The following is a 19,086-nucleotide window of genomic DNA, read 5'->3' as shown; positions in this document are numbered from 1 at the left end:
TTTTTCCTTTCCTGCCCTGGTCAAAAGTTGTGCACTACAAAGGACATAGTGTTCCATTTGGGAGGTAACCCCAGTGGTGTGTTAGTGGAAGGGTAGACAAAACAGTGCTTAGAGAGGCCAGAGGGTTACAACCCATCCATGTTACATAGCTACTGGTTTAGACAACTGTTGAATCCCCACTCTGCAGTGCTCAGTATACTCCACAGGGGGGCACCACAGTGTTATTTTATACAACAGACCAAAATACACCCCTCATTTTCTGAAATGGTCATGGTCCCCTGCATTTTATGTTGATGCGCCCCATCATTTGTGCATCAATTCACTATGTTGTGTATATTTTTAATGCATGCTGGTTTCACATCTTGTCCATGTTTTTTGTTGTTGTGCATGTAGCTATGGCATGAGGTACGTTGCAAAGGTCCTGAAAAATTCACTTCATGAAAAGTTCCCAGATGCTACAGAGGATGAGTTGTTGAAGGTACAAGGCTTTAAGTATTACATCTCATGAATGTTCTCTCTTTTGCCATTCATACACCTTTCATTCATGTTGCTGATATTGGTTAGGTAATATCAAGTTCCTTTAGTGTTCCCTGACACTGTCGTCCCCATGCAAATATTCAGCATCTCCAGTTTGTACTGATTAATACAGGTCTTTATGACAGCCCTTTGTGACGCCATGAAGCTATATTTAACTGTGTGTGTGTGTGTGTGTGTCGGCTGTCAGATTGTAGGGAACCTGCTGTACTACCGCTACATGAACCCAGCCATAGTGGCTCCAGACGGCTTCGACATCATAGACATGTCAGCTGGAGGTCAGCTCCACTCTGACCAGCGTCGTAACCTGGGCTCCGTGGCAAAGATGCTGCAGCACGCCGCCGCCAACAAGCTGTTCGAGGGAGAGAATGCCCACATGACCCCCATGAACAACTACATCTCCCAGACCTACCAGAAGTTCAGGTGAGAGTAATAACTCCCAAGCCTCTTGGCTGAGGTTCAGTTAAGATGGGTCTGGGAGTTGTAGTTTTCTATCTGCAGGCCCGTTCCGAGATTTAAAAAAAAAAACGTGCTTATTCACAAGGGTTGGCCTTTGTCTGCGCTATGTGCTGCGCAGACTGTTTACTGCAGCACTTTATCGATATTTATTTGATCTATAAATTCCCTCATCTCCAAGCTGTGCATCCGATCCTTATTATGGAAAGATGTGTGAACCTCTGTAGTGCCTGGCTCAGGCCGACGCTCGTGAACAAACAGAACTGCTCCCCCAAAAGAGCTGTTGGCTAGCAGACCTCTGTAGGACTAAAACTGTCAGCATGTTTTTAAATGTTACATTCACTCCGAGTAGAACTGCTCCTGAGACTGCCATGTATAGAGGAATGTGCCATCTAATAAAGCAGAAGGGGATGAGATAAGAAAAAGAGCGGGCTTTACAGATAAACGCTTGGGAGGTCAGGGCAGGGTTAAGTTGACATGGGAGCAGAGGTGAGCCAGGAGAAAGAGGAAGTGTCTTTGTGTGAAATTGCAGTGTCAGCAAGGAAGATGGTGTGGGTAATGTGTCTTGGCTAAAACTCAATCACACACGCACACACACACATACAGAGCGAGAAAGGGACAAAGGGTTGTGTTCCCTGAATTCTCTGCCCCGACCTCCTACAGCATTGACTTATCTTTACTGGAAATCAGTTCGAACTCCAGCCACTATTAAAATAGCAAAGACTAAACCCTAATTCAACAGGATATGTTTTGTCTTTAAAGGGAAATTCTGCCACTTTTCAACCTCACTCAGTATCTTCAACACCATGCTAGTCTCTACATACAGTGCTGCTTGAAAGTATGTGAATCCTACAGGGCTGGTCATTCTTTTGCTTTAAAATATTAAAATAAACATAAAATCCTTATCTAAACTCCAATTCGTAATAAATACATTCCAAGTAAATGACAGACACAAAAAAATAATATATTTTCTTTATTTAACAGAAACTTTGATGTGTGCAAGATTTGATGTGTGCAAAAATGTGAACCCCTTCAGTCAGTAGCTTGTGGCACCTCCATTAGCAGCGATAACTTGGAGTAAATGTCTCCTATAGCCAGTAATCAATCTCTGACATCTGTTTCGAGGGATTTTTGCCCACTCCTCCTTCCAGAACTCAGCTAATTGAGTGAGGTTTGAGGGGTGTCTGGCATGAACTGCCCGCTTCAGGTCCAGCCACAGCATCTCTATTGGATTTAGGTCTGGACTTTGACTTGGCCAATCCAAAACACAAATGTTCTTTCTCCGGAGCCATTCTTTGGTAGATTTGCTTGAACGATTTGGGTCGTTGTCTTGTTGGAAGACCCATTTTGACTGATGGCCTGACGTTCTGTTTAAGAATCTCCTGGTATACCTTAGAATTCATGGTTCCCTTAATGATGTGGAGTCATCCAAGTCCAGAGGAGGAAAAGCAGCCCCAGATCTTGACATTCCCACCACCATGCTTGACTGTTGGGATAAGGCTATTTTTGCCAAACATAGCAGTGTTGATTGTGACCAAAAAAGGTCCATTTTGGACTCATCGGTCCAGAAAATGGACTTCCAGAAACCTTCAGGTTTGTCCAGGTGGTCTCTGGTTAAGACGGGCAGTTTGGTTCTTTTTTGACAGCAGAGGCTTCTTCCTAGCAACCCTCCCATGAATTGCATTTTGATTCAGTGTTCTTCTTATTGTTGAAGCATGCACAGTTACCTGAGATGCAGCAAGGGAGGTCTGCAAATCTCTAGATGTTATGTTTGGGTTGGCTTTTACCTGATTTATTATTGCTCTTGGGGATATTTTGGAAGAGCATCCACTTCTAGGCTCAGTTGCTGTCATGTTAAATGCTCTCCATTTGTAAATGATTTGCCTCACAGTAGGCTGATGGAGCTCAAATCTTTTTGAGATGATTTTATAGCCTTCCCCAGACTGATGTGCTCTCACTACCCTCGTCCTGATGTCCTCTGAGCTCTCCTTTCCTCGCCGCATGGTGTGCTTTGCATTCACATGGATGGGTAAACACCAAACTGACCAGGTTTCTTATCTCTATTTATCAGAGTCCCGTCCAAACTCTTTCCTAAAGATCTCTCCTTTGATTGGTTCATTTGGTACCCAATTATTTACCCACCTGATTCTATTTACCTACTTGATTTAACCAATGCAACTTGGTTCACTTATTTTTGCACCAGCACCAATTCCTTTTTAATTTTGTTTTTCTACTACACGCATGATTTCCTCTACACTAACATATGGTATTGGTAAATATAAACCTGTTATGTCAGATCAAAAATACTTGTTCTGATTAAATTAAGATTTCATGGAAAAACTTAATAAATCTGTAATTGCACAAGGTGTTCACATACTTTCAAGCAGCACTGTATGTGAAAACGGCCTTAATGTTTTTGTTCATTGGCTAGATATCAGAAATCTTTGATAATACACTACATGACCAATAGTATGTGGACACCTGCTCATCGAAGAGTCTCCTTCCAAAATCATAAGCATTAACATGGTAAGGTTTGGCACTGATGTTGGAGGATTAGGCCTGTCTCGCAGTTGGGGGTTCCAATTCATCCCAAAGGTGTTCGATGGAGTTGAGGTCAGGGCTCTGTGCAGGCCAGTCAAGTTCTTCCACACTGATCTCGACAAACCATTTCTCTCTGTATGGACCTCACTCTGTGCACGGGGGCATTGTCATGCCGAAACAGGAAAGGGCCTTCCCCAAACTGTTGCCACAAAGTTGGAAGCACAGAATCGTCTAGAATGCCATTGTATGCTGTAGCGTAAAGATTTCCCTTCACTGGAATTAAGGGGCCTAGCCCGAATCATGAAAAACAGCCCCAGACCATTATTCCTCCTCCACCAGACTTTACAGTTGGCACTATGCATTCGGGCAGGTAGTGTTTTCCTGGCATCAGCCAAACCCAGATTTGTCTGTCGGACTGCCAGATGGTGAACCGTGATTCATCACTCCAGAGTCCAATGGCGGTGAGATTTACACCACTCCAGCCGACGCTAGGCATCATTGCACATGGTGTTCTTAGGCGTGTGTGCGGATGCTCGGCCATGGAAACCCATTTCATGAAGCTACAGACGAACAGTTATTTTGCTGGCGTTGCAGCCAGAAGCAGTTTGGAACTCGGTACTGAGTGTTGCAACCAAGGACAGACGATTTTTACACGCTTCAGCACTCGGCGGTCCAGTTCTGTGAGCTTGAGTGGCCTACCACTTCACGGCTGAGCCGTTGTTGTTCCTAGACGTTTCAACTTCACAATAACAGCACTTACAGTTGACCGGGGCAGCTCTAGCAGGGCAGAAATTTGACGAACTGACTTGTTGGAAAGGTGGCATCCTATGACGGTGTCACGTTGAAAGTCACTGAGCTCTTCAATAGGCCATTCTATTGCCAATGTTTGTCTATGGAGATTGCATGGCTGTGTGCTCGATTTTATACACCTGTCAGCAACGGGTGTGGCAAAAATAGTCGATTCCACATACTTTTGTATAAATAGTGTATCTTCAGAGATGATGAATGATTTTACTACTACCCATTTGTCCAGTAATCTTCCTGGTGAGGTAAAAAACCAACAGAATGCTTTGATCCCATCTTTCAGGGTGTTTTTCCAGGCGGCGTGTGACGTTCCTGAGCCGGAGGAGAAGTTTAACGTGGATGAGTACTCTGACATGGTGACTCTGTGCAAGCCTGTCATCTACATCTCTATAGATGAGATCATCAACACACATTCGGTAAACCCAGACTATCTGTGCATCCCAAATGGCACCCTATTCCCTTTATAGTGCACTACATTTGGCCAGAGCGCTATGGGCCCTGGTTAAAAGTAGTGCCCTATATAGGGAATAAAGTGCAATTTGGGATGAGATCTTGGACTCTCCTTTTCCTTCCCTCTCTCTTCTAGTCTCCCACTTCCCATCTCTCTCCTTTTCTTTCCCACTCTCTTCTAGTCTCCCACTTCCCATCTCTCTCTTTTCCTTCCCACTCTCTTCTAGTCTCCCACTTCCCATCTCTCTCTTTCCTTTTCCTTCCCACTCTCTTCCCATCTCTCTCTCTCCTTTTCCTTCCCTCTCTCTTCTAGTCTCCCACTTCCCATCTCTCTCTCCTTTTCCTTCCCTCTCTCTTCTAGTCTCCCACTTCCCATCTCTCTCTTTCCTTTTCCTTCCCACTCTCTTCCCATCTCTCTCTCTCCTTTTCCTTCCCTCTCTCTTCTAGTCTCCCACTTCCCATCTCTCTCTCTCCTTTTCCTTCCCTCTCTCTTCTAGTCTCCATCTTCCCATCTCTCTCCTTTTCCTTCCCACTCTCTTCTAGTCTCCATCTTCCCATCTCTCTCCTTTTCCTTCCCACTCTCTTCTAGTCTCCATCTTCCCATCTCTCTCTTTCCTTTTCCTTCCCTCTCTCTTCTAGTCTCCCACTTCCCATCTCTCTCTTTCCTTTTCCTTCCCACTCTCTTCCCATCTCTCTCTCTCCTTTTCCTTCCCACTCTCTTCTAGTCTCCCTCTTCCCATCTCTCTCTTTCCTTTTCCTTCCCACTCTTCTAGTCTCCCTCTTCCCATCTCTCTCTCCTTTTCCTTCCCACTCTTCTAGTCTCCCTCTTCCCATCTCTCTCTCTCTTTCTCCTTTTCCTTCCCCCTCTCTTCTAGTCTCCCTCTCCTCTCCATCTCCTGGGTATGAGAGGGGTGATGGTGACAGGGAGGACATAAAGGAGGACATCAGAGGTTCTCATAGCCAAATGTCTCAGATGTTGACATCCTTTTTGGCGTCGTTAGTTTCACTCTGCTCACCTCATCCACATGGATTACAAGCACAACAATGGACATGACGTGCATTATACCCCACTGACAGACATGCTCAGCTTTTATCTTGCAGTTACAGAGTTTAGGATTTCCTTACTGCAACTTTGACACACAGACACACACACACACACACACGCAGTAATAAACAGAGAATACTATTTACTGTAAAGTCTCAATACATGAACGAAATACATCCCCAAGGAGGATGAGATGAATGGAGGAAGGGACGGATGGATGACCCCCTCCTAGCACAGCTGTGTCCATTGCAATGGACGTCCTGTCATTATCAATCTCCACGTAAAGAGGAAGAGAGGGCTGAGCTTGGTATTACTGCAGAGCTGTGCTAGGAGGGGGTCTAAGAGGGGGTCATCCATCTGTCCTTTCCTCCATTCATCTCATCCTCCTTGGGGATGTATTTCGTTCATGTATTGAGACTTTACAGTAAATAGTATTCTCTGTTTATTACTGCGTGTCTGTGTGGGCAAACATCAAACTGTTAACGCACACAGCATACATAGTCTGGGCTGGAGAGGCCTGGTCTTGGAGGAGTGTGTGTCTGACATAATCCACCTGTGTGGTGTTCTTTGTGTGTGTCCTAGCTAGTGTTGGAGCACCTGGAAGCAATCTCCCCCGACCACAACGACCTGCTGCATGAGCTGTTGCAGGACCTAGGGGACATGCCTGACGTGGAGGCACTGCTGGGTATCACAGACACCCCTACACCCTCACCCTGCTTCCTACACCCTCACCCTGCTTCCTACACCCTCACCCTGCTCCTACACCCCTCACCCTGCTCCTACACCCCTCACCCTGCTTCCTATACCCCTCACCCTGCTTCCTAAACCCTCACCCTGCTTCCTAAACCCTCACCCTGCTTCCTAAACCCTCACCCTGCTTCCTACACCCTCACCCTGCTTCCTACACCCTCACCCTGCTTCCTACACCCTCACCCTGCTTCCTACACCCCTCACCCTGCTTCCTACACCGCCCACACTATACCTCCTACACCCCTCACCATGCTTCCTACACCGCCCACACTATACCTCCTACACCCCTCAGTTCACCTTCATCCCTGCCTCCCAGACACCCAACGTTATACAGTACCTGTCAAAAGTTTGGACACACCCACTCATTCCAGGGTTTTTCTTAATTTCTACATTGTAGAATATTAGTGAAGACATCAAAGCAATGAAATAACACATATGGAATCATGTAGTAACCCAAAAAGTGTTAAACAAATCAAAATATATTTTATATTTGATATTCTTCAAAGTAGCCACCCTTTGCCTTGATGACAGCTTTGCACACTCACACTCATTCTCTCAACCAGCTTCATGAGATAGTCACCTGGAATGCATTTTAATTAACAGGTGTTGTTAAAGGTTAATTTGTGGAATTTCTTTCCTTCTTAATGCTCTTGAACCAATCAGTTGTGTTGTGACAAGGTAGGGATGGTATACAGAAAATAGCCCAATTTGGTAAAAGACCAAGTCTATATTATGGCAAGAACAGCTTAAATAAGCAAAGACAAACGACAGTCTATTTTTATTTATTTAACCTTTATTTAACTAGGCAAGTCAGTTAAGAACAAATTCTTATTTTACAATGACGGTCTACCCCGGCCAAACCCTCCCCTAACCTGTATGACGCTGGGCCAATTGTGCACCGCCCTATGGGACTACCATTACTTTAAGACATGAAGGTCACTCAATCTGGAAAATGTAAAGAACTTGTAAAGTTTCTTCAAGTGCAGTCGCAAAAACCGTCAAGCGCTATGAAGAAACTGGCTCTCATGAGGACCGCCACAGGAAAGGAAGACCCAGAGTTACCTCTGCTGCAGAGGATAAGTTCATTAGAGTTGCCAGCCTCAGAAAATGCAGCCCAAATAAATGCTTCAGAGTCCAAGTAACAGACACATCTCAACATCAACTGTTCAGAGAAGACTGCGTGAATCATTCCTTCATGATTGAATTTCTGCAAACAAACCACTACTAAAGGAGACCAATAAGAAGAAGAGACTTGCTTGGGCCAAGAAACACAAGCAATGGACATTAAACCGGTGGAAATCTGTCCTTTGGTCTGATGAGTCCAAATTTGAGATTTTTGGTTCCGACCGTCGTGTCTTTGTGAGACGCAGAGTAGGTGAACAGATGATCTCCACATGTGTGGTTCCCACCGTGAAGCACGGGGGAGGAGGTGTGATGGTGTGGGGGGGCTTTGCTGGTGACACTGTCAGTGATTTTATTTAGAATTCTATGCGCACTTAACCAGCATGGCTACCACAGCATTCTGCAGCAATACGCCATCCCATCTGGTTTGTGCTTAGTGGGACTATCATTTATTTTTCAACAGAACAATGACCTAACACATCTGCAGGCTGTGTAAGGGCTATTCGACCAAGAAGGAGAGTGATGGAGTGCTGCACCAGATGACCTGACCTCAACCCAATTGAGATGGTTTGGGATGAGTTTGACCATAGAGAGAAGGAAAAGCAGCCAACAAGTGCTCGGTATATGTTGGTACTCATTCAAGACTGTTGGAAAAGCATTCCAGGTGAAGCTGGTTGAGAGAATACAAAAGAGTGTGCAAAGCTGTCAAGGCAAAAGGTGGCTACTTTGAAGAATCTAAAATCTAAAATATATTTTCATTTGTTTAACACTTTTCTTTTTTTTTTTACTACATGATTTCATATGTGTTTGTTTACTACATGATTTCATATGTGTTATTTCATAGTTTTGATGTCTTCACTGTTATTTTACAATGTAGAAAATTGTAAAAATAAAGAAACTAGGTGTGTCCAAACTTGACTGGTACTGTAATTTACAACACTGTGATCCATTTACAGTACAGGGCTGAATCCTAATTATAAAATAAGAGTTTGTTACACAAACTTCTGTGTGAATCATGTAACGCTTCGACCCACAGTCTCAGAATGAGTATACAATATGCCCTTCTCCACTAGGACTGACAAAAGTACACATTAGCTCTCATACCAGGAACCAGCCTGCAAGGATAGCTAAACATAGCTCTAAACATAGCTCTGTTCTCCAGGTGAAGGGGTGGTGGATCCTAACAATCCCAACAAGGAGAGCACCCTGAGTCAGCTGGCAAAGACTCAGATCTCCCTCAGCCTCACTAACAAGTTTGAGCTGCTGGAGGGCGATGACAAGGACACGAAAGGCCTGATGATGAAGTAAGACACTGGATGCGTCCCAAATGGCACCCTATTCCACTAAAACATAGGAAATAGGGTTCCATTTAAGACATATATTGCTATGAACAATCTACCCATTATTTATTCTTCATTATGGAAGCCCATTAAAATCCCCATACAGTTAAACACACACATGGGAGGACTGCACAGTGAGAGGTTTTGTACTGAGCGAGCAAAAGACACCAGAAGAAACAGTTTAAATGTGTTTAAACTGAAATATGCTCCCAATTACCACTTTTATTGACAACATCGTGACCTGACAAAGATCCTTGTGGATCAAAATGTTGTCAATAAAGGTGGTAAGTATTAGCATATTCAGTGTGCCGGCCTTTCTGTGCTTATCAAGTTTCATTAGCCCAGCACCTAGGGTGTGGTATGACCACAAACTTTTCTATAGACGTTCCAGTAGGTACATACATAAATAACCACAGTGGCTATCGCTCAGTGACAGCTCTATGTGCTCTTTCCTGCTCCACTATCACTTCCTATCCTGCCAGGAAGAGGTTTAGTGGCCAGGGTTATCTTGCCCATGGACCTGCTCATTTTAGATAATGTATTGAGGAAAAGGCTGTGTGTTTAAAAGATGGTTTCTGTTCTGCTGATGTGACCTGTGCTCATCATGTTTCCTGTGACATGAACACCAATCCTGCCAGTCACAACTGATCATGTGGTCAAGAAAAACTCCTGGCTCTACCTATGATACAATACATGGCAGCTCTGTTCATCTGACCTACAGTAGTTGAGGTGAGAAGCCATGTTAGGGCTCTGTTGTGTCTCAGTCTCTCTGTGTGTCACTGTGGTCCTGGCCAGTGTTGGACCAGCATGCACCGGGGCAGGAAATGGGAAGTGTGACTGAGTTGCGTCATGTCCTACTGCAGGGTCAGTGAATGGGACAATGGGACAGTGACGCGTTTGTGTGTTAACACAGCTAAATGTTTCCTCTCCCCCAGAACCTAGAGAGCTCAACACACTGCCAATTATTTTCAAACCAAATCAACGAGACTTTGAAAAACAGCAGTCACGTACTGTAACAGCTAGCCAATAAGAGGCCAATGTTTGAGCTACACTGTTTTGTTAAAATTACATTAATCCCACATATTGTACACAATCACCCAGTCAGTGCTAGGGTTGAAGGGCGGGAACCTGGTTACCGAGATTTTCTGGGATTTATTGCCTAAAACCACTCCATTTTCCCGGGATGAATAACTGCAAGAAACCGATAAATTATAATAAATTATTTATATGAACAGCATGACGTGATATGGAACTGTTAAATTATATGCAATGTATAAATTTGGCTTCTCTACGGTCTCTGCATGATGAATCATCAACGCTTATCTATCCAAAATAGATTATCCTGTTCTAGATCGACTATAGCCCTATACAGTGCATTTTGAAAGTATTCAGACCCCTTCACTTTTTCCACATTCTATTACGTTACAGCCTTATTCTACAATGGATTCAATTGTTTTCCCCCCTCATCAATCTACATACAATACCCCATAATGACAAAGCAAAAACAGGTTTTTAGAAATTTTTGCAAATGTATTAAAAATAAAATAGTGAAATATAACATTTACATAAGTATTCAGACCCTTTAATCAGTACTTTGTTGAAGCACCTTTGGCAGCGATTACAGCCTTGAGTCTTCTTGGGTATGACGCTACAAGCTTGGCACACCTGAATTTGGAGTTTCTCCAAATTCAGCGACTCTCGGATGGGGAGAGTCGCTGCACAGCTATTTTCAGGTCTCTCCAGAGATGTTCAAGTCTGGGCTCTGGCAGGGCCACAAAAGAACATTCAGAGACTTGTCCCGAAGCCACTCCTGTGTTGTCTTGGCTGTGTGCTTAGGGTCGTTGGCCTGTTGGAAGGTGAACCTTGCCCCAGTCTGAGGTCCTGAGCACTCTGGAGCAGGTTATCATCAAGGAAATCTCTGTACTTTGCTCCGTTCATCTTTCCCTCGATCCTGACTAGTCTGCCAGTAACTGCCACTTAGAAAAGATTCTCACAGCATGATGCTGCCACCACCATACTTCACCGTAGGGATGGTGCCAGGTTTCCTCCAGACGTGACGCTTGGCATTCAGGCCAAAGAGTTCAATCTTGGTTTCATCAGACCAGAGAATCTTGTTTCTCATTGTCTGAGAGTCTTTAGGTGCCTTTTGGCAAACTCCAACCGGGCTGTTGAAAGTGAGGAAGGAATGAAGCAACAATGGAGAAAGAGGAGGTAGGCTAATAACAATAAGGGAAATATTATGAAAGGTGTAATATGAGTCAGCCTACTAATTATACAAATATGCCATATTATATTCAAATTCGCTAGCCTATACTTGTAACTTTGTAGGCCGCATGTGCTGCACCAGAATCGCATGTTGTCTCCCTGCTTTATCATGGTTTGAACGATGTGTGTAATTCCAGTCCATATAATACAATACGGTAATACTGTTCACACTCAGAAAGATTAGCCTGCTGGAGCTAGTTTCATTTATTTACCCAGGAGAGTATTTAGCTAGCTACACTTATATATACAAAAGTAAACTCAGCAAAAAAGAGACGTCCTCTGACTGTCAACTGCGTTTATTTTCAGCAAACTTAACATGTGTAAATATTTGTATGAACATAACAAGATTCACCAACTGAGACATAAACTGAACAAGTTCCACAGACATGTGACTAACAGAAATTGAATAATGTGTCCCTGAACAAAGGGGGGGGGGGTCAAAAGTAAGTCAGTATCTGGTGTGCCACCAGCTGCATTAAGTACTGCAGTGCATCTCCTCCTCATGGACTGCACCAGATTTGCCAGTTCTTGCTGTGAGATGTTACCCCACTCTTCCACCAAGGCACCTGCAAGTTCCTGGATATTTCTGGGGGGAATGGCCCTAGCCCTCACCCTCTGATCCAACAGGTCCCAGACGTGCTCAATGGGATTGAGATCCGACATTCCTGTCTTGCAAGAAATCACGCACAGAACGAGCAGTATGGCTGGTGGCATTGTCATGCTGGAGGGTCATGTCAGGATGAGCCTGCAGGAAGGATACCACATGAGGGAGGAGGATTTCTTCCCTGTAACGCACAGCGTTGAGATTGCCTGCAATGACAACAAGCTCCGTCTGATGATGCTGTGACACACCGCCCCAGATTATGACGGACCCTCCCCCTCCAAATCGATCCCGCTCCAGAGTACAGGCCTCGGTGTAATGCCCATTCCTTCGACGATAAACGCGAATCCGACCATCACCCCTGGTGAGACAAAACCACGACTCGTCAGTGAAGAGCACTTTTTGCCAGTCCTGTCTGGTCCAGCGACGGTGGGTTTGTGCCCAAAGGAGACGATGTTGCCGGTGATGTCTGGTGAGAACCTTGTGCGTTCCTGGTGTAACTCGGGCAGTTGTTGTTGCCTTCCTGTTCCTGTCCTGCAGGTGTGATGTTCGGGTGTACTGACCCTGTGCAGGTGTTACACGTGGTCTGCCGCTGCGAGGACGATCAGCTGTCCGTCCTGTCTCCTTGTAGCGCTGTCTTAAGCGTCTCACAGTACGGACATTGCAATTTATTGCCCTGGCCACATCTGCAGTCCTCATGCCTCCTTGTAGCATGCCTAAGGCACGTTCACGCAGATGAGCAGGGACCCTGGGCATCTTTCTTTTGGTGATTTTCAGAGTCAGTAGAAAGGCATCTTTAGTGTCCTAAGTTTTCATAACTGTGACCTTAACCTCTCTGGTACAAGTGGGACGGTAGCGTCCCACCTCGACAACAGCCAGTGAAATTGCAGAGCGCCAAATTCAAAACAACAGAAATCCCATAATTAAAATTCCTCAAACATACAAGTATTATACACCATTTTAAAGATAAACTTCTTGTAAATCCAACTACAGTGTCCGTTTTCAAAAAGGCTTTACTGCGAAAGCACACCATGCGATTATGTTAGGTCAGTGCCTAGTCACAGAAAACCATACAGCCATTTTCCAGCCAAGGAGAGGGCTCACAAAAGTCAGACATAGCGATTAAATTAATCACTAACCTTTGATGATCTTCATCAGATGGCACTCCCAGGACTCCATGTTAGACAAATGTGTGTTTTGTTCGATAAAGTTAATCTGTATGTCCAAAACCCTCATTTGAAATTGGAGCGTTATGTTCAGAAATGCATTGTCTCAAACAAACATTTGGTGAAAGTGCAGAGAGCCACATCAAATTACATAAATACTCATCATAAACATTGATCTAAGATACAAGTGTTTAACATACGATTAAAGATAAACTTCTACTTAATGCAACCGCTGTGTCAGATTTCAAAAAGGCTTTACGGCAAAAGCACACGACGCGATTATGTTAGGTCAGCGCCTAGCCACAAAAACCATACAGCCATTTTCCAGCCAAGGAGAGGTGTCAGAAATAGCCTTAAAATGAATCACTTACCTTTGATGATCTTCATCTGATGGCACTCCCAGGTCTCCATGTTAAGACAACAAATGTTCGTTTTGTTCGATAAAGTTCATCTCTCTGTCCAAATACCTCCTTTTTGTTTGCGCGTTTAGTCCTGTAATCCAAATGCACAATGCGCGGGCACTAAGTCCAGACGAAAAGTCAAAATAGTTCCATTACAGTTCGTAGAAACATGTCAAACGATGTATAGAATCAATCTTTAGAATGTTTTTATCATAAATCTTCAATAATATTCCAACCGGACAATTCCTTTGTCTTTAGAAATGAAAGGGAACGGAGCTCGTGCTCACGGCCGCGTGCATGACTAAAGGCTTTCAGCCAGATCCCTGATTCAAACAGCTCTTATTCTCTCCCCTTTCACAATAAAAGCCTGAAACAACATTCTAAAGACTGTTGACATCTAGTGGAAGCCTTAGGAAGTGCAATCTGACCCCATAGACACAGTATATTGGATAGGCAATCACTTGAAAAACTACAAACCTCAGATTTCCCACTTCCTGGATGGATTTTCCTCAGGTTTTCGCCTGCCATATCAGTTCTGTTATACTCACATAAATTATTTTAACAGTTTTGGAAACTTTAGAGTGTTTTCTATCCAAATCTACTAACAATATGCATATCCTAGCTTCTGGGCCTGAGTAGCAGGCAGTTTAATTTGGGCACGCTTTTCATCCATGTTCATTAATTGTTTATTGTTCATTGAACAAGCATGGGAAACAGTGTTTAAACCCTTTACAATGAAGATCTGTGGAGTTATTTGGATTTTTACTAATTATTTTTGAAAGACAGGGTCCTAAAAAAGGGAAGTTTCTTTTTTTGCTGAGTTTATATGGACACCCTTTCAAATTAGTGGATTTGGCTATTTCAGCCGCACACGTTGCAGACGGGTGTATAAAATCGAGCACACAGCCATGCAATCTCCATCGACAACCATTCGCAGTAGAATGGCCTTATTGAAGAGCTCCGTGACTTTCAACGTGGCACCGTCATAAGGTGCCACCTTTCCAACAAATAAATTTGTCAAATTTCTGCCCTGCTAGAGCTGCCCCGGTCAACTGTAAGTGCTGTTATTGTGAAGTGGAAACGTCTAGGAGCACAACAGATCATCAACAAAGTGGTAAGACACACAAGCTCACAGAACGGGACCGCCGAGTGCTGAAGCTCGAAGCGCGTAAAAATCATCTGTCTTCAGTTGCAACACTCTGAGTTCCACATGATCTCTGGAAGCAAAGTCAGCAAAATAACTGTTTGTTGGGAGCTTCATGAAATGGGTTTCTGTGACCGAGCAGCCGCACACAAGCCTAAGATCATCATGTGCAATGCCAAGCGTCGGCTGGCGTGGTGTAAAGCTCGCTGCCATTGGACTCTGGAGCAGTGGAAACACGTTCTCTGGAGGGATGAATCACGCTTCATCTGGCAGTCCGACAGACAACTCTCGGTTTGGCAGATGCCAGGAGAACGCTACCTGCCCCAATGCATAGTGCCAATTGTAAAGTTTGGTGGAGGAGGAATAATAGTCTGGGGTTAGCCCCTTAGTTCCAGTGAAGGGAAATCTTAACGCTACAGCATACAATTATATTCTAGACGATTCTGTGCTTCCAACTTTGTTGCAACACTTTAGGCAAGGTCCTTTCCTGTTTCAGCATGGCAATTCCCCCATGCACAAAGCGAGGTCCATACAGAAATGGTTTGTCGACATCGGTGTGGAAGAACTTGACTGGCCTGTACAGAGCCTTGACCTCAACCCCATCGAACACCTTTGGGATGAATTAGAACGCCGACTGCGAGCCAGGCCTAAAGCCCCCACATTAGTGCCCGACCTCACTAATGCTCTTGTGGCTGAATGCCACGGGGACTTGCTTCCAATGTTCCAACGTCTAGTGGAAAGCCTTCCCTGAAAGGTGGAGGCTGTTATAGCAGCAATGGGGGACCAACTCAATATTAATGGCAGTGATTTTGGAATGAAATGTTCGACAAGCATACTTTTGGTCATGTAATGTACATCTATGGGCCTCCTATAGACCTATTTATATACTTTATAATGCTTTTGAATGACACTTCCGGTTTTGCCGTGAAATACCAGGTTACCCGGGAGAAAAGTGGCTTATTCTCGGGATGGAGCATTTGTAAAATACCGGTAAAATATTGAAACCTAGTCAGTGCCCTGGTCTGTACAGTATATTATCTGTGTATGATAAGGTGCATTACTTTTGATCATGGCCTGGGGCTGTTGTCAAAAGTATTGCACTACATAGAGAATAGTGGATGTGATGCACATTTGCGATGCAACCTAGGTGATGTTTTCTCTTTCTGTCTGTCTCTGTCAGAACTAAGAAGCTGATAATGGATGTGATCAGGATCCAGCCAGGAGACACTCTCCCAGAGACCCTGGAGACCCCAGCCTCTGTCCGCCAGGTGACGGCATAATCATGACCCCTAAACCAGCCCAGCACTCCACACCTCAGATACTTCTCTATTAAAGTGGTTTGATTTCCATGCTATGACCTTTGTGCCATGCAGGAGTGGAAAAGAGCAGTCATGCTAACTTTCCTGTCTGTCTTTGTCTGTCTCTCTTCCTACTTGTGCTGTGGTCCAGGAGCGTGAGCATGCTAAGGTGGTGGAGCTGCGTGCAGTGCAGGACGCCCAGGCCCCAGAGGGGCTGAAGAGCAGCCAGGCAGTGCTGGAGGACAGACAGCTGCCTCTAGAGCAGAAGAAGAGGAAGATCCTCCGCAATCTCCGAACCCTGGAGCAGGCTGGCCTCGTCACCACTGGCAACAAGTACCAGGATCTCATCAACGACATCTCCAAGGTACACGAACACACACACAAGCGCAAACACACACACTGATGGCCTTCAGAGTTTGTTGCAGAAAACCCATCTAACCAATCACGTCCCTTCTGTGTGTGATTGACAGGACATTCGTTACCAGAGGCGTTACAGACAGAGGAGGAAGGCAGAGCTAGTGAAGCTCCAACAGACACTGAGTGCGCTCAACTCAAAGACAGCCTTCTATCAGGACCAGACCAACTACTATGACACTTACATCAGGACCTGCCTTGACAACCTCAACAGGAAGTGAGTGTCGCCTACAAAACGGACCCCTTGGCACTAACCATAAGTCTTAGTTAACCTAAAAACATACACTGTACAGGGCCTAGCAAGTCAACAAGGTTCTAGGGTTACAGAGGAGGAATTGGTTTGGAATGGGGCCATATGGGCTAGTTTTGAATTACATTGTCATTGCTCTTGTCATGATCAGAGCCCATGGTCCCATTCAAAACTTGATGTGTGCGTGCGTGACTTCCATGCGTGTGTGTGACCTATCTGGTGTGTGTCCCCACAGGAACGCGCGGCGGTCCATCAAGCTGGACAGGAAGGTGGAGGAGAAGGGCAGTAAGAAGTGGAAGCATCAGTCTCTGAAGTACACGGCAGCCCGGCTGCATGAGAAGGGAGTGATCCTGGAGATAGAGGGGCTGCAAACCAACCAGTGAGTGAAGCAGAGTGGAGGACAGCTGGTCCTAGTTAGCTTAGCATTGTGCATGGACATCAGCTTCCTGGCGCCGGAGTCGTGTTCATTTGTACAAACCGTTTGAAAGCATAGCAAAATGTTTTACAATTGAAAACGTTTTGCAACATAAAATCTTTTACAACGAACAGCCAGGGTTTTGTGATTTAAGAGGTAGTGTGGTTGACCTAATGTGAACATGGTATTGAATCCTGAGGGAGTTGGTACCATACCAGGTCTTGGGTATTGTGGTAGAAGTAAGTTATCCATATTTGACAAGGGGAAAAACCTCATTAAGCGGCATTGTCCATACAGACGCCCACCGTGTTCTGTCTATCTCTTGCTCTCTCTCGCTCTCTCTGTCTGTCTTTTTTGTGCTATCCCCACTCTCTCCTTCACTCTCTGTCCCTCTCTTTTTCCCCTCTCCCTCCATCTCTCTGAATACTCACTCCCGTCCTTCCTGTTTTGGCCAGGCTGTTCCAGCTAGAGTGGCGCTGAGAGCCAAAGTCAGCTCCTGTGGCTCCTCACTGCACTCTGTGGGAGTTCCAGGCTAGGTCAGAGAGCTAGTATCTCCTCTTTAGAGCCATTTAAACACACTACACTTTGGCCCAATATCTTCAATGCATTTCAGAAAATAAGTACACAAAAAAAAAGGATTTCAAAGCATTCTATTTCTGGTCATACTATTTCTCACACTCAACATTTAAATGTTATTCCAAAACAAGTCTCTCTGACGTTGTGACCTGCGGAGAATAGCAGGACTAGAGTTGGTTATTATCCAGTCTCTGTATCCTGTATTTTCATTTTGACTCATTATTTCAATCCCATGTTTTTGTATTTTCTCTCAGGTTCAAAAATGTCATGTTTGACATCTCGCCCAGTGAGGAAGTTGGGGACTTTGAGGTGAAGGCCAAGTTTATGGGAGTTGAGATGGAAAAGGTCCAACTCCATTTCCAGGTAATGCTTTTCCCCGGAATTACGATGACGCATATTTGTCACTGACCGTCTGTCTCTGTCCCTGTCTGCAGTATGATAGTTGACTGTCTTTTGTCCCTGTCTGACTATCTATCTCGGTCCCTGTCTGACTTTCTCTGTTTCTGTCCCTGTCTAGGACCTGCTCCAACTTCAGTACGACGGAGTGGCAGTGATGAAGATGTTTGACAAGGCCAAAGTCAACGTCAACCTGCTCATTTTCCTCCTCAACAAGAAGTTCTATGGAAAATAAACCAAATATAGAGGAGGGGTAAAGATAGGGAGGAGGACATGGGTGTGAAATGATTGTATGCCTTCTGACAAAGCAATGTTTGGTAAAGGAGCCATTGGGATAGGAAGTTTGAATGGTCTGCAACGTGTTATGTATGTCTGACTGAATATGATTTGGTATCAATTTATAGCATGTCTATCGAGCATGTCTCACATACACACAACCTCGGGCTGGTGAGCCAAAAACACACACAAAGGGTTGTTGGTTTTATTTGATGCTGATTTGATTGATATTGTATTGTCATGTTATATCTGTTTCATTATTTTGTTTATGTTCAGTTTTCAACTGGGAGATTGTACATGGAATATATTTTTTTTTAAAGTATATTGTAATGAAATCTACATTTTATATGTAGAAGTTCTATAAAGACAACATTGTTATTGTCACTGAAAAATAAAATATGTTTGCAACAAGATGTGTACAATGCACTACTGCCTAATAGTCAGAATGGGAGTTTAGACAGTACAATTTATGTCCAGATATATACAGTAGCCAGCATGGATTGTCTGGAAGTGGTTAATAATAAGTGTATTTTTAATCCACATACAGTACATTGGGAAGCTGTGCATCTTTTAAAGTCTATTAATTAACATGTATTTCTAGACTTTCGCTGCTTTTTACACATATGTACCGTCCAGTACACATTTAAATAATTTCTAATGTTTTAATAAGTTTAATAAAAATATATATATATTATTTGCTTGGTCTTTGTTTTAAAGACGAATACACTCAGACCTATATGAAATGTTGATGTTTAAAGGGATATTGCTTGATTGATCAAAGAAAGAATGGAGCATTATTCGTTTTATAAGTGTCACCCCAAGATTATGCCCTGGTCCAAGAT

General features: G+C 44.2%; 1 protein-coding gene across 4 annotated transcripts in view; it reads left to right on the top strand.

The window, feature by feature from the left end:
- LOC139545239 (ras GTPase-activating-like protein IQGAP2) overlaps positions 1-18,938 on the top strand; it is a 101,428-nt gene extending 82,490 nt beyond the window's left edge. For 3 of the 4 annotated variants that reach the window (XM_071352794.1, XM_071352793.1, XM_071352792.1), the window contains exons 28-38: positions 394-478; positions 725-957; positions 4,619-4,751; positions 6,413-6,515; positions 8,865-9,006; positions 15,800-15,887; positions 16,069-16,281; positions 16,388-16,548; positions 16,817-16,960; positions 17,827-17,935; positions 18,090-18,938. In XM_071352794.1, the coding sequence (XP_071208895.1) occupies positions 394-478; positions 725-957; positions 4,619-4,751; positions 6,413-6,515; positions 8,865-9,006; positions 15,800-15,887; positions 16,069-16,281; positions 16,388-16,548; positions 16,817-16,960; positions 17,827-17,935; positions 18,090-18,203 (1,525 nt within the window). In that variant the 3' untranslated portion in view covers positions 18,204-18,938. Of the gene's footprint in view, positions 1-393; positions 479-724; positions 958-4,618; positions 4,752-6,412; positions 6,516-8,864; positions 9,007-15,799; positions 15,888-16,068; positions 16,282-16,387; positions 16,549-16,816; positions 16,961-17,451; positions 17,533-17,826; positions 17,936-18,089 lie in introns of those variants that run through there. The other variant, XR_011669014.1, reaches the window with a different exon arrangement.
- Positions 18,939-19,086: the final 148 nt, after the last annotated feature.

The sequence above is a fragment of the Salvelinus alpinus genome, chromosome 19 (genome assembly GCF_045679555.1).
Source record: "Salvelinus alpinus chromosome 19, SLU_Salpinus.1, whole genome shotgun sequence".
Classification (NCBI taxonomy): Eukaryota; Metazoa; Chordata; class Actinopteri; order Salmoniformes; family Salmonidae; genus Salvelinus; species Salvelinus alpinus.
The sequence above is the reverse complement of the archived record's forward strand: the minus strand, read 5'-3'. Positions and strand labels throughout refer to the sequence as shown.